Genomic DNA, 12943 nt, shown 5'->3' with positions numbered 1-12943 from the left:
GTGTTTTGCAATCATTTTAAATTGTCCAAGAGCAAACAAAAACTGTATCCAGGAGCATTGGGACTGGGTCACCCTGACATTGCGCCTCCATCTGTGTGTTTGTGTGTGGATGTGATCTTCTTCAGAGTACATTGTGTGCGTTTGTTTTGTAGGTGATTCACTGTGTGAGTCTGTATTTGTGGGTGTGTCTATGTGGACGACGTGTCTGTGGTTGGGTGGTCTGGGAACTGCTGTTGACAACCTGCTGTTTTTTATTGATGTTCAGCTCTGAGCTGGAATGCTGCATCTTTTCCAAATATAATATCATGTCGAAGCCAGGTTTGGTTTAGAGAGGTGGAAGAGGAGTCTGCCAGAGCGAAGAAGCAGTATGGAATAAAGCAGCAGGGATGATTCATTCTTTAGCAGTCCTCTAATGATGATCATGAGATCTGGTCACCTCCAGAATGAGGTCCAGGATGGCATTGCACTGGCACGCGCTCCTCTGACAATGGCACTCCCTAATGTAATGACTAATGTTGAAGTTAACTTTTGGTGCCACCATGAGGTTTACATTTTTGGTTCTGAGAGTGTACCCAGACAGATCAAGCAGCCAGAAATGTTGGAATTTTGTCCATTTTGTTTTCATGTTCTTGTCAGGGTGAATTATAGTTAGGTATTTGATAGGGATTGCACTGAGGTCAGAAGTCAGAAGGATGAGGAAGGACTACCGCTGGAGGACTTCAGATCAAACCTCTCATTGGTTTCTCGACAACTAACACCTGTTGAACAAAGGGCGTTTACAGCTGCCTCCGTTATACCGGTGACTTTCTTATTAGCATTTTAGCCCACCAAAGCAAAACAGATTCAGAATTTTCCTTTCTGTTTGTTTTGTTTTGTTTTTGTGGTTGTTATACAGCATTTCGAAGAATCCTTAATCTGCTCACACTTTGGTAATCATTAAATCTAAATTAGTAACAAAAGTATTTTGGGGTTTTTTGCCGCAACATGGGATTGGGATATAATTAAGCATCTACATTACAAACATAAATCTTATTAAGACTTTGAAACAATGTGGGATTCAGAGAGTTTGGCCTTTTTGGGTGTTCATATGCCTACAGAGGAAACACATACACACACACACAGAAGTGTGCTTTAGTAGTTTTATTTTAACAAGGGGGCATCTCTGCTCAGGGGAATTGTATTAACTTTTATTTATTCATTCATTCATCTTTTACCACTCACCCATTTCCAGGTCACGGTGTTGCTGGAGCCAATCCCAGCTCACACTGGGCAAGGGTGGGGTACACCCTGGACAGGTCACCAGTCCATCCCAGGGCACATTAACTTTTAATGTAGTTTCATTTGTTCAGGGTAAGTTAGAGGAGGAAATGTCATAAAAGCGTCCTGACACCTCAGAAGTATTATGCAACTGTAGATTACCCAATCAACTAAACGCTGGGAAATTGGACAAATAATTTCGACACATTTTGAATGAAACAGATTGCATTTTCAACCTGGATTATGTGACTCATCGTGGACATTATTTGCAGCATGTGCAGTGTGTGTGTATATATCTGCAATGTACCCTGGCCTCTACTCCCCCTCCAAAGTCGCTTAGAGTGAGTCAGAAGATCAAAGTCGAAGCTGTAGATTAATCCACATAACAGGAGCTTTTCCACTAATAACAGAACATTCTTTTCTCTCCAGCTGGCTAGTACGTCAGTGCCACCATGTCTCTACAGTCACACAACACATTAGGAAACGTAAATTTAATCACAGCTACTTTACATGTCCCCACAATATGTGGACTGTTTCCTTAACAAACTGGTACATATGAGAGCAGTTTGAGAAAATATATCTCATTGCCTCTATAGTCATAAAAAGGATAAACAGTATTAAAGTTTATTTACTGTACATTTACAGAAATGATGAGTACTAAAAGTTTACATTGATTATTTTCATATACACTTCAAATGCATGAAATCTTTTCTGGAGTCAGTAGAAATAACATGAATGAAACATTCATTCATTCATTCACTCATTCATCTTCAACCACTGATCCGTTTCTGGGTCACGGGGGGGTCAGAGACATTGAAATATAATCAAAATTAAGTTGACTACATTTACATTTCATCATTTGACAGGAAATTGCATTCAGAAGAATGTACAAGTGAGGGAAAACACTGCAGATTGAGTGCAGTAGGAGACCTTGTGTAAGTGTTAAATATTACTTATGCAAAAGAAAAAAGCAAAAGGAGAAGAAGTGCACTGAGAGTAAGTGTTAATTAGGCATGTTGGAGTCTAAGTGGAAGAGTTTTCAAGAGGTTGTTTAAGATGGAGGGACACGATTGTTTTGATCAGTAGATTTGGTAACTTGACCAATGATCAGGGGGGCCGCAAATCAACAGCCTGGTCTGCGTTTGCTTTGTGTGCAGGCAGGACAGTGCCGGACCACATTACCCAGAGGAACGTAGTGGCTGAGAGAACTCATAAGTCAGGATGATTAAGATAATTTAGGAAGCAAACAAGAAGTAACTCTGAAGGTAAGCATGACTGGCAAGCATTTGGAATCAGTGTAAGTGGATGGGTAGTGGAAAATGTTTCTTTTCAGGGTAGAGACCAACCAGGAAGCACCATCCTCTGTGAAATCCACTGTCCATGAAGAGCAGCTTGCCAGAAAGGCATTGTCATTTCCTCCCACCGTCCAAAGACATCATGTTTGGGTTAACTGCTGACTCTAAACTGTCTGTAGGCCTGAGTGTGAGTGTGAGTGGTTGTTTGTCTCTGTCTGTCTCTGTGTGTTGGCCCTGCCATGGACTGGCGACCTGTCCCCACGACCCAAAAATGGATAATAATAGAAGAGTCCAATTTACACCTTTGGCAAATAAGTAGATTAATTCATAGAAACTACTTGCAGTCTAAAGAGAATGCTAGATGATGTGGGTGAAGGTTGATTGAAGGCTAACTTAATGTTAGGTTAACTGGGTGATGGCTGGGTGAGGTAACACATGTAGTCCTCCTTCATCCACAATTAGACTGAAATGTATTCCCAACCCAGCATCTTCTTGCAGGAGGCAGTGTACAGCAGCCATTCCCAATCAAAAAGAATAATCATTTGTAATTGTATCACACAGAGCTGGCCTGTGTTTTGTCTCTGTGAGAAGGCCTCAGCTGTTGCCAGGCAGATGTTTGGGTTGGATCACCATGTGGTGGAACACCACCCTTCAATCTGGCTCGGGCTCTGTAGGCTACAGGAATAGAGCACTGTGAAAGCAGGGAACAGAACTCCCCTTTCAATAGCGATAGCACGATCGAAGAATGTTTTTCCTGCACCTGCATGACTTGAGCAATAATCATTTAAGGAATTTAATTTTGACCGAGCTAAATCATTTGGAATGTTTGCATTGCACCTCAGAAACTGAATCTGCCCCAGCATCAGGGATTTTCATTATGAGGAGGACATATGAGTCCAGACAGGGAAGCTGGCATGAAAAATCTGTGTAAATGAGATTTTAGCTGCGATAAAGCTAAGGTATTTGTAATTGAGTCATATATGTCATTTAATGCTTCAATTCTTTGGCAATAAATGTCCATCTAGATTAAACTTAAATTGTCTTTTAATTTAAATCGCGATTATGGATAAGAGTTACAAATCAACACTGCCAGGGTTTTAATAAGACTGCACATTCATTTGATTCTTTAAACTACTTCTCTGGTACCACAGAGGTGAAGACACTGCACCCCAGTCAGAGCTTATCAGTCCCATACTCTTCATACCACTGTAAAAGCTGCTGTGTAATTATAGATTCCCAAAATAATTAAACTATTGATTGTGAAACAGATTAAAACAAAGTATTCTTAGGTTATGTACAGATTTTCCCCTGTGCACCAGGCAGCCAGGCAGTTCCCTCCCATCGTGCCTTGTCCCTCTCTCTTTAAGTATCAGCTATCTGCTGCCAAAAGACTGACTGGATATTAATAGCAACGCTGCCAGAATCTAAACCACATTTGTTTAGGTCAAAGCTGAGCTCAGTGTCCATTAAACAATACAAAGGAACTCAAATGGCTCTGGCAGCATGGAGAAGAGGAATGAGAGATAAACTAAACAGATATCCGATGTTCTAACTGCTTCAGATGGAAAAGTCGATCGAAGAGGTTAATCATTTAAACTTGGTGAGGTGGGGCACTGTATATGCGTCAGCCAGCAACTTCTCACTGCTGAACGCCAGCCAAGCTGGAGTGAGGGTGATTTGTGAGCTCTGCTGCACAAAGATCAACTGTAAGATCAAGAATCCAAAAGCTTTTTGAGCCATTTAATCTCCAACGACCACTTTAGATCAGCGACCTTTATCACTTTTGTCTAGATTCAAGTTATAGATCTGTAAGTCAGATTCTACTTTACGATGTTGCCTCAATCAAGAAGCGCTCACATTAACAAGCGAGCAGACAGTTCTTCATTTAATGTCCGTATGACTATGTTTATTCTAAAAAGCATGTGGTCAGGACTATAAAGCAAGTTCAGCTGTTGAAACAACTTCCCTATGTAAAACAGCGACATCTAGTGCACAAGCCCCAACACACATGACAATGTTGCTCGTTTTTGAATCCAACTCTTTCAGTCAGAGTCCAACAATCTCAGTGAAGTAATTTTTGGCTGCAGTTATTTTCTGGGAGTTTTGAGATATTGAAGGGGTTATTGTATGCAAATAAGGCGTGTGGGTGGGGGATGCTGCAGACAGTGGCAAGAAGAAAGGCACAGAGCTTGAAGATGGTGTGGTCATATTACAAATTAACTTAACTCCAAGTTACAGCCTTCGCATCAGTGCTGAACAGTCACCAATTTGATTTAGCAACAAGAAGTCTAGATTATTGCCTTGTCTGTGCCCAGCAGGACTTTCCGTTGAAGGTGGCAGGAAAAGGTCAAACAGGAGCAAATCCTGGAGGGCGTGATATAACACGTAAGAGTGTGAGTTTGTCCTGGCCCAGTGTAGTTGGATGACCAGCTCCGAACCCTGCTGACAAGGTCCAGAACATTCCCTTTTAAAAGTCAAGCCTCTTTTTTCTCAGAACAGTGGGAACAAAATTCAACCGGAAGAGAAGGGGGAGGTGAAGAGGTACGTGTATGTTTGTGTGCGCTGTGTGTGTGTGCTCGATGGAGAATCTGCGCTGCAGGGCTGTGTCTGAACGTTTCGTATCTCTGAAACTGGCATAAGCCCAAATCCTGACACATCTGTCCTGAATCTGAAGACACAACGAAAGGGAGGAGGGGAGTGGTGTGCCTAAGAAAGGCGCAGTCGTGTTTATGTGTGTGGAATCGATGTCTAATAGCCTGGGACATCCAAATACCTCTGCTGTGATGGTTTGTTTCATATAATAACAATGAAATACTGTAAAGTACACTGTTCAGAAAGCCAACTAAAGCTGCAAACTTGCACAAAAGACATCTTCACGTGTTGAGCGCGTATGGAGAACCGGGTTAGGTAAACAGTAGTACTGATAACCCAAGGGCTAACCTGGCTACTCTGATTGGCTTATCTCATTGTGATGGCTTAAGTAACCATGGCTGCCAGCCAGCAGAAACAAGTTCGAGAACACGGTGCACCAATGAATGGAGAGAAAACATGTTATGCTAGCAGGAAAGGAGTGAACCCACGAGGAGCATGATGTCTTGAGGTCTCCGTTTCTGTACAGCAGATATGGCCTGTCCATCATGAAATTCCCCTCAGAGGCAGCTTATTTAAATGTCGGCCAGTCCCGTATCACTCATATGTTAGAATAACACATATTCCAATCATATCAAAACAAAAGTGTTGAACTGATTAAGCAGCAATTAAGACATTGTTGTTGTATGGTGATATACAATATTCAATGTTTTCACTTTTCTATCTGTTTTTTAAATCTATTCTGACTCCTGTGCAGCACCACAACATACAACATGCGGATATGCTGAATACTTTTCGGACTTTTTTGGTTTATTCATATCAAAGATAATCACAGTGGTCAATGATGGTAAAAGATATGCTTACTTCAGGTTAGCTGTTATTAGGCCATTAGCACGTTAGCTCCACCAATTTACATTCCCAACCCTCTGTGCCATTTTCTGTCTTTCCTTCCTTTCACCGCAACATGGGAGTAACATTTACCTGGCTTAATCCAGTTTTTCCACACTCTGCAGTGCAACTGCAGTCAGTCCAATGCCTAGTCCAGCAGGTGCTAACAACACCATATAACCAACAGAAGCCTGTGTATTACTTTTATTGCCCCCCAAAATCCAAATGATTTGTTCAGATGAAAACAGAAATTGTGCCAGAAAACCACCAGCAGGGCAAAAAGGCAACAGAGTCTGTTCACTAGCACACGCCCCTGAGAACAGATATCACTTCAAACACCTACAGCCCCTCGGGATATTCAACCTTTGAATATGTTTGCCCCTCTCTTCTTGCCCTCTGGTTATACCTAGGTATGCCAATGGACAATTTAGACAAATTTATAAAGCAAACTGAAGAAATGTATTTCCTTTTAAATGTCTCACAAATCCATGACAGTGAGAAAAAATGTACAATACCACTCTAAGTGGATTTTTCATACCATTAATGGCATTTAAGTTCTTTAATCACACCTGTAAAATATTCGTTGTGACTGAGGTCATGGAAAAAAGTCTACTGTGGAATCAGAGTCTATTCTCAGAGCATTCTCTACAAGCAAAAGTAGCCAACTGAAGTGTTAGTGTCTTTGGGAGCACAGAAAGAGACCACAAAGCAGAGAACCCTTATTGCACCTCCTGTAAATGCATCAGCTGGTCTTAAACCCAAGTAAAAAAAAAATCGAGTGAACAGTCATTATTCCGCTGTCCAGGCCTGAGCTGTTTTTATTGGAGATAAGCTCTTGGTAGCGAGCTCTGGTGCTGGTTTAATGAGTGGTGTGCTTCGGCCGGAGAATGCAGGGGAAAGGCCACAATATCCGTTTACGGAAAGGTCAAATTTAAAACTCTGAGTGGATCTCAGAGTGTGAGTGCATGTGTAACAGTAAACAAAGCTACACCTGGAGTCAGTGTACCCACTCTGCACTCTGTACGGGAATTGTTACGAGGAGAACACGTGGTACGTATCATATTACATAGTAAATGATGATGGTTTTAAAAGGGACAAATACATAAGTTAAGTGGTTGCTGTAAAATAAAACACAGCACCTATCTTTTTATTTGACAGCCCTGTTGCAGTTTGACAGTGATTGTAGCGGTGACGTTAAGTTATGAGCTTTTTCGCAGCATAGCTCTGAGCTGTGGGCAGCCCAGCATACACTGCCACTCAAACACATACACACACAATGCAACTCTAAGAAAGTGAGCCCCTAAATTTAGCCATCACACAGTGTTATTATCACAGCAGGGGCACTGCTCTGTTATCTCTCACCCTTCACTCCCATTGTTTTACTACTCCAGCAGATGACAGGCACATTTGCTCTTTATATGGCCCATTATATAAGACCTGCACCGACACTTGTTACTTTTCTATATTTTAAAGCAGCAACACCTAATGAATGATTCCATGTCAGGTTTTTATGTACCATAGAGGAGAAAATCCTCCCACAATGCACTACTGCCAAACTCATGTTGCCCTTTATTTCTGTTCATCCCTGTGAAAACAATGGAGCTGGGTCTAAAGGGAAGGCTGATCAACCATGACGCATAAAAAAAAAAAAGATTAAAGTATTTGCTCAGGAAACAAAACTCCATCAGTGTCTCTGTAATGCCAAAGTGAATGAGTGTGAGAAAAAAGAGTGTGAGTATGCATGTGGCAACACAAATACAAATACATGAGCGCAGGAAAACTCTCGCAATCAGTCAAATACACAACACGCACTCAGTCTTCATTAGGGATTGTGAAAGTGACAATTGGAGTCTGATTGGTGGGGAAGGCCTGGGTTCCACACACACACACACACACACACACACACGCACATCATTGGGAGTATTGTGTTGCTTTTCTTTCTTTGTTCAAGACCAGTGACATAAAAATGTCTGAAGTGGGGCTTGGTGAGTCACTTATTCAGAACTGGCCACACTGAACAGCATGATGGGAAGTGGTGGTCCAGTGGCAACGGCCCGGTCGAAATCCCCCTCACACCCTGCTGTGCCACCTCGCCTGGGACTGCCTGGAAGTCTGGATCAGTGGTTGCAGACAGACACCACACACACACACACACACACACATTTTCATTCACAAAAGCTATTGTTAACCACGGTGAATATGTGCAGTAAGCACTGGCCTGTTTCAACATGTCCCAACAACAAATAATGCACTTGGCAACTATTTTGCTCAAAACGCACACAAAACACGTTTCTCAGCTTCTCCTCTGGTGTGTTTACCCAAAAACAATCTGCTGATTGGGTGGTCAGTAGGATCAGTGCATACCAGGAAGAGCTTGGCGTTAGAGCTACATAAGTGGGTAATGCACACACAGTAGTGGTAAACTATTGAGTACTCATATATACAGTCATTAGGTAGACAGAGCCAATACTAACAGCTCTGCAAAAACACTGATGCAACACGTGCAGTTCCAGTGTTATCTACTCTGGTCTCATTTCTCTCCACACCCTTAACTTAAGAAAAAGTAATGATGTTTGTCAGAGAATTAGTGGGCACTGGACAGTTAATCATACTGTAAGCCCACATTCATGTATGAGCGCATTTATGCTGACGTGTGTTAATTATCCGAGTATCTGTTTCACTCACAAACATGGTTTAATGCATCATGGGGTGATTAAACAAAGCCCGTGTTAGATCACAGATGATTGTCAAACAAGCATGACTCAGATTTTCCAGACATGAAACCCCAATGAAAATATTACAGTCTAACTGCAACCATCTGTGTGTGTTTGTGTGTGTGAGCACGCAAGTGTGATGCAGCACTCGTCGTTCGTGTAGTAAGGAATGTTTGAGAGTCCCACCAAGGCCTCTGCTTCCAGGTTAGGCCCATGCGTTGCTCCGAGGTGCCAAGGATCGCCTGTTCAAACAAAGATTAGGGCCCAGAATTACATAAGGTTTGAAGAAAAATTAACATTCCACCTCCTGGACGTCACCTATTGCCACTGTTTTCATCGGGACAGGCTGAGAGGTCAGACAGGATTTCCCCACAGGCAGCATTTGGGTACACAAATATAGACCTGAAAACAAACATGTTATTGGGGAGAGGGTCACAGGAAAAGCCAGACAAAGCGTCTGTGACGTAGCAGCTGAAAATAAATCATATTTCCTATCACTCACCAGACGTTAAAGCTTCCCTGAAAATTGCGCTTGTGTTTGGTTCTCAAGACTTCTGGTTCAGATACAACCTCCTTGGCAACAGAGAAATCAAAAGATGAGTACAGACTGGCCTACAAAAGGAAAAATTAGTTTGACAACAGTTGGCTTCGTTGAAGTATTGGATTTTAGGCGGTAATATAATCCGCTTTTGTCATGATTGTGTTTCTCTGACCACGGCCAAAACAATCTGTATAAACTCAGCTGTATATTATTTTGCTTGCACGGTGTTTGGGGTAAATTCCCTTTAAGCCAAAAGTGTATTTTCCCTTCCTCCGAAGAGGCCCAAGTTAACACGTAATGACAGATGAATGTGAATTATTTTCTCTTCCTTTTCCCTTCTCGTTCCTGCCTTTCCTTTAACGTGCTAAATTATACTTTGGACCACAGCATGCTTCCTGTCTTTGTTCAGTGTGACAGAAGTGGTCTGCCCTTTCAAGTAGTGAAGGTGGAGGGAGAACACAATGAAGTAGAGCTACAAAACCACAACTCAAGTGCTGCCATTGTGTATCTGGACTTACTGAGCCCAGTGTTTCCAAAGTACAATCAAATCCAAATGGGACATTCAGTTTTGCTGTAACTCGCTTGGAATATGAAGTGGCCAGTTTGACAGTTGGTTAAGTAAGATCTTTAAGATCCACAGCCGGCAGGATTCAGCTGAATATGTTGGTGCTGCCGCCTAGTGGTCAATATGTGCTACTGAAGGAAAGACGAGACTGCTGACATTCAGTTACATTCATTGGGTTCCATTTATTATTTGGGAAAAAAAAACTGTAATTTTTCTGCCCAGTGTGGGTTTTTTTTTTTTTTTCAGCTTATACATTTTATCAGAACCCAAATATTTACAACATGAGCATACACTTTTTTCTGTTTATATCTTAAATGCCATCAACCAATTTAATGATAAACTGTAGGACCTCATACATTGTTCCACCCTTATGCACACTTAAAATACTACTGTGTACAGTGAAAGAGTACAGTTACATTTGATTTAACTAACATCAATATGACCAGCACCTTTTTCATCGTCCATTTGCTTTATTCAATTGACATGATGATTATTAGTGACAACATGAACACAGGTCAAATTTGGCTGGAGCATCAGCTGTTTGAGGTATTAAAAGCTAACTGTGTTGATTCTGAATGGGGCATCTTTTATTGAGTTCAAACGGATATGATAAAAGATCGTGACTACTTAATTTCAGTTAGTAACTTGCGGGCTGTAAAATTCACCATCCCACCTTTTAAACTGAACTGTTCGTAGCACCTCCTGAAGTTTTTTATGAACGCTGTCTATAGCCTGCTGTCTGTTTGCAGGGTTGCAGGTGGGAGATTCTTGTCTTGTTTCCCTTTTAACTCCATTGTCATTTTTAAGCAAGTTGCTCAGGCTCTCAGCTTCAGCACAGTGGCCATAATCCCACTCCTTTCCCTCATTTGTGGACAAACCAAACAAATTTGCACACGACCTGCAAGGGGGCAGTGTTATTCTTTCTCTGATGTTAAATGCCTGGCACCTGACATACCGTGGAAGCTTGATTGTTCCATCAAAGAATGGCTTCTTCTGCTTCACCGGATAGTAGGTCGTCACTGCATCAGCTACATAATCATCCCAGTTGCTCAGACAGGAGGCAGCTATCACAATTTTCCCAGGATTTGGACCAGTGGTAGACATGGAGACTCCATAGTACCTTTCTGAATTTTTGGCTTTCTGGGAGATACAGAGGGTGGTGGAGACCAGAAAATTCTTCTCCAGACCGGTGAGAAGCTGTCTCAGACACGTCAAGATTCGATTTTCATTCTCTTGTCCTTCCTGCTGAACTACCTGGAATCAGTTAAACATGTTGATATGCAAACTGTCACTCATCAAAAATTAAATAAAAAATTACTTTTCAATCCAAAATGTAAAAGAAATGTTAGTTTAGCCTAAATGTTGGATAGCTGTTGGAAAAGTAGTGATAAGAAATACATCGGTGTTAAGTAGTTTAACCTCAATATCAATAAATTCTGCTGCATTTGCCATCCTTGTATATAAAATGGATTAATATTCTCAAGTGCATATATTGAATGAAAAACAAAGTTGGCATTGGGAGAGCAAACACTATGTAAATATTAAACCTAAATCTATATGTTGCATCCAAATGCTGATGAAACATGTATGTCCTTCATACTGTGGGTCTTTAAAAGCACCACAGTCAAGCATCACTCAATGCTTTTAGAATTCAGTTACAATATCTCACTTTTGACCAAAGAAGTTTTTATGGACATATGTTTTGCTTTAGTGTCTGTCTTCCACTTAGAGCACGTTACATAATACTTAACTGTGAAATAAAAGGAACGCTGTTCGTTTACCTGCTTTGCAATCAGTGCTTTTCTTACCATGTCCATAACACAGGAGAATGGACTGCGTCTTGGAAGCTGGATCAGGTAGAACTTAAACGGCCGAGGATATCTCTCCTTTAGTTTTTCCAAAATTTCCTCGTCACCAATGATACTTTCAGGACTATAGGGGACATTGTTCACTTGTCCCAAGAAGAAGATGCAGTGAAGAATCTGTCAGATCCAAACACACATTCATTAGATATTGCAAAGTTACTAATGAGGTTGCAGGAAATGAGTGTGTGAAACAGAGACACTGCAATTTAACCTACCTCATCCACTAAGTATTTACTTCCTGGAGGCTTGTTGGACCATTCCAGCATTACGGTGATAAGCTTGAGGGCATTTCCTCTCAGTGCCTCTTGAGTTTTTAGATATTCTTCTTTTCTAAAGCAATTGTGTAAAAAGCATTATATTTCTAAACAGACAAAGCCACATTACAGTACTGTTCATTTGAAGTTAAGCAAAATCTGACGCACCTCGTTCGCTCCGCCTGCAGTCATCGGAGCGAGAAAATACATGAGAATATTTAAACATTTCACACATAGCAGATACAAAATAAAAATTGCAATGCCACAATTTAGCGGTTCTGTTTTGATCAGCAGAGGGGACAGCGCTAGAAAACTGCTACTCACCATGACTGCGGCAGAAAAGCAAAACAGAAAGTAAAAACAGCCCTTCCTTAGGAAGCGCAGCTTTAAACAGATGGATCATGTGATTTCTGGCAAATCCAGATATGCACCGATTAAGGGACATTGATTGCCGTTGAGTCATTCTGGTTCATTTAATGACTGGAATATAGTAAAGATGGCACAATTGTGTGCTAAAAATGTCATTGGCTGAAAGGAGACCAATATGAAGCTGCCTCAGTATGAAGTAAGATTCCTCCTGGCATCTTAATCAGATGTACTCTATAGGGTTTCCAGGTTTCCCCTTCAGGCTGAAAACTTTGGCCTATGATGATTATTGTTAGTTATATAAGATAAATTACTTATATAATTCTTTATGCTAAATATTAACATTACAGTACAAAGTCAGTTACAAATAGAGCTGCTAACATGGATAGATCCATATCCAGTTACCTATAATGCCACTCTGCTACAAAGAATAGTTTGTATCATTCAGCCCATTTTGTTGAGTGTTTATTATTATTGTATCATTGGATTGTAAGATCGAACAGATATGAAATGTAATATATATATTATTTCTACTTGGGGAGCAAGAAAAATACACCAGTGCAGACAGATCTTATTAAAATCACTTATTTTACTGTCGCAGAATTCAGC

At 41.1% G+C, this 12943-nt stretch overlaps 1 protein-coding gene across 1 annotated transcript; it reads right to left on the bottom strand.

Moving 5' to 3' along the window:
- Positions 1-10052: 10052 nt before the first annotated feature.
- Positions 10053-12874, bottom strand: LOC115051341 (uncharacterized). Its single transcript, XM_029514737.1, has 5 exons — positions 12293-12874; positions 12137-12150; positions 11930-12044; positions 11658-11831; positions 10053-11103 (listed from the first exon to the last, which is right to left on the bottom strand). Exons 1-5 carry the CDS (start codon positions 12293-12295, stop codon positions 10483-10485), a joined length of 927 nt encoding a protein of 308 aa, XP_029370597.1. The 5' UTR covers positions 12296-12874; the 3' UTR covers positions 10053-10482.
- Between the last annotated feature and the right edge of the window lie 69 nt (positions 12875-12943).

Source organism: Echeneis naucrates, chromosome 11, assembly GCF_900963305.1.
Source record: "Echeneis naucrates chromosome 11, fEcheNa1.1, whole genome shotgun sequence".
Lineage (NCBI taxonomy): Eukaryota > Metazoa > Chordata > Actinopteri > Carangiformes > Echeneidae > Echeneis > Echeneis naucrates.
This window is presented reverse-complemented; position numbering and strand designations above follow the sequence as displayed.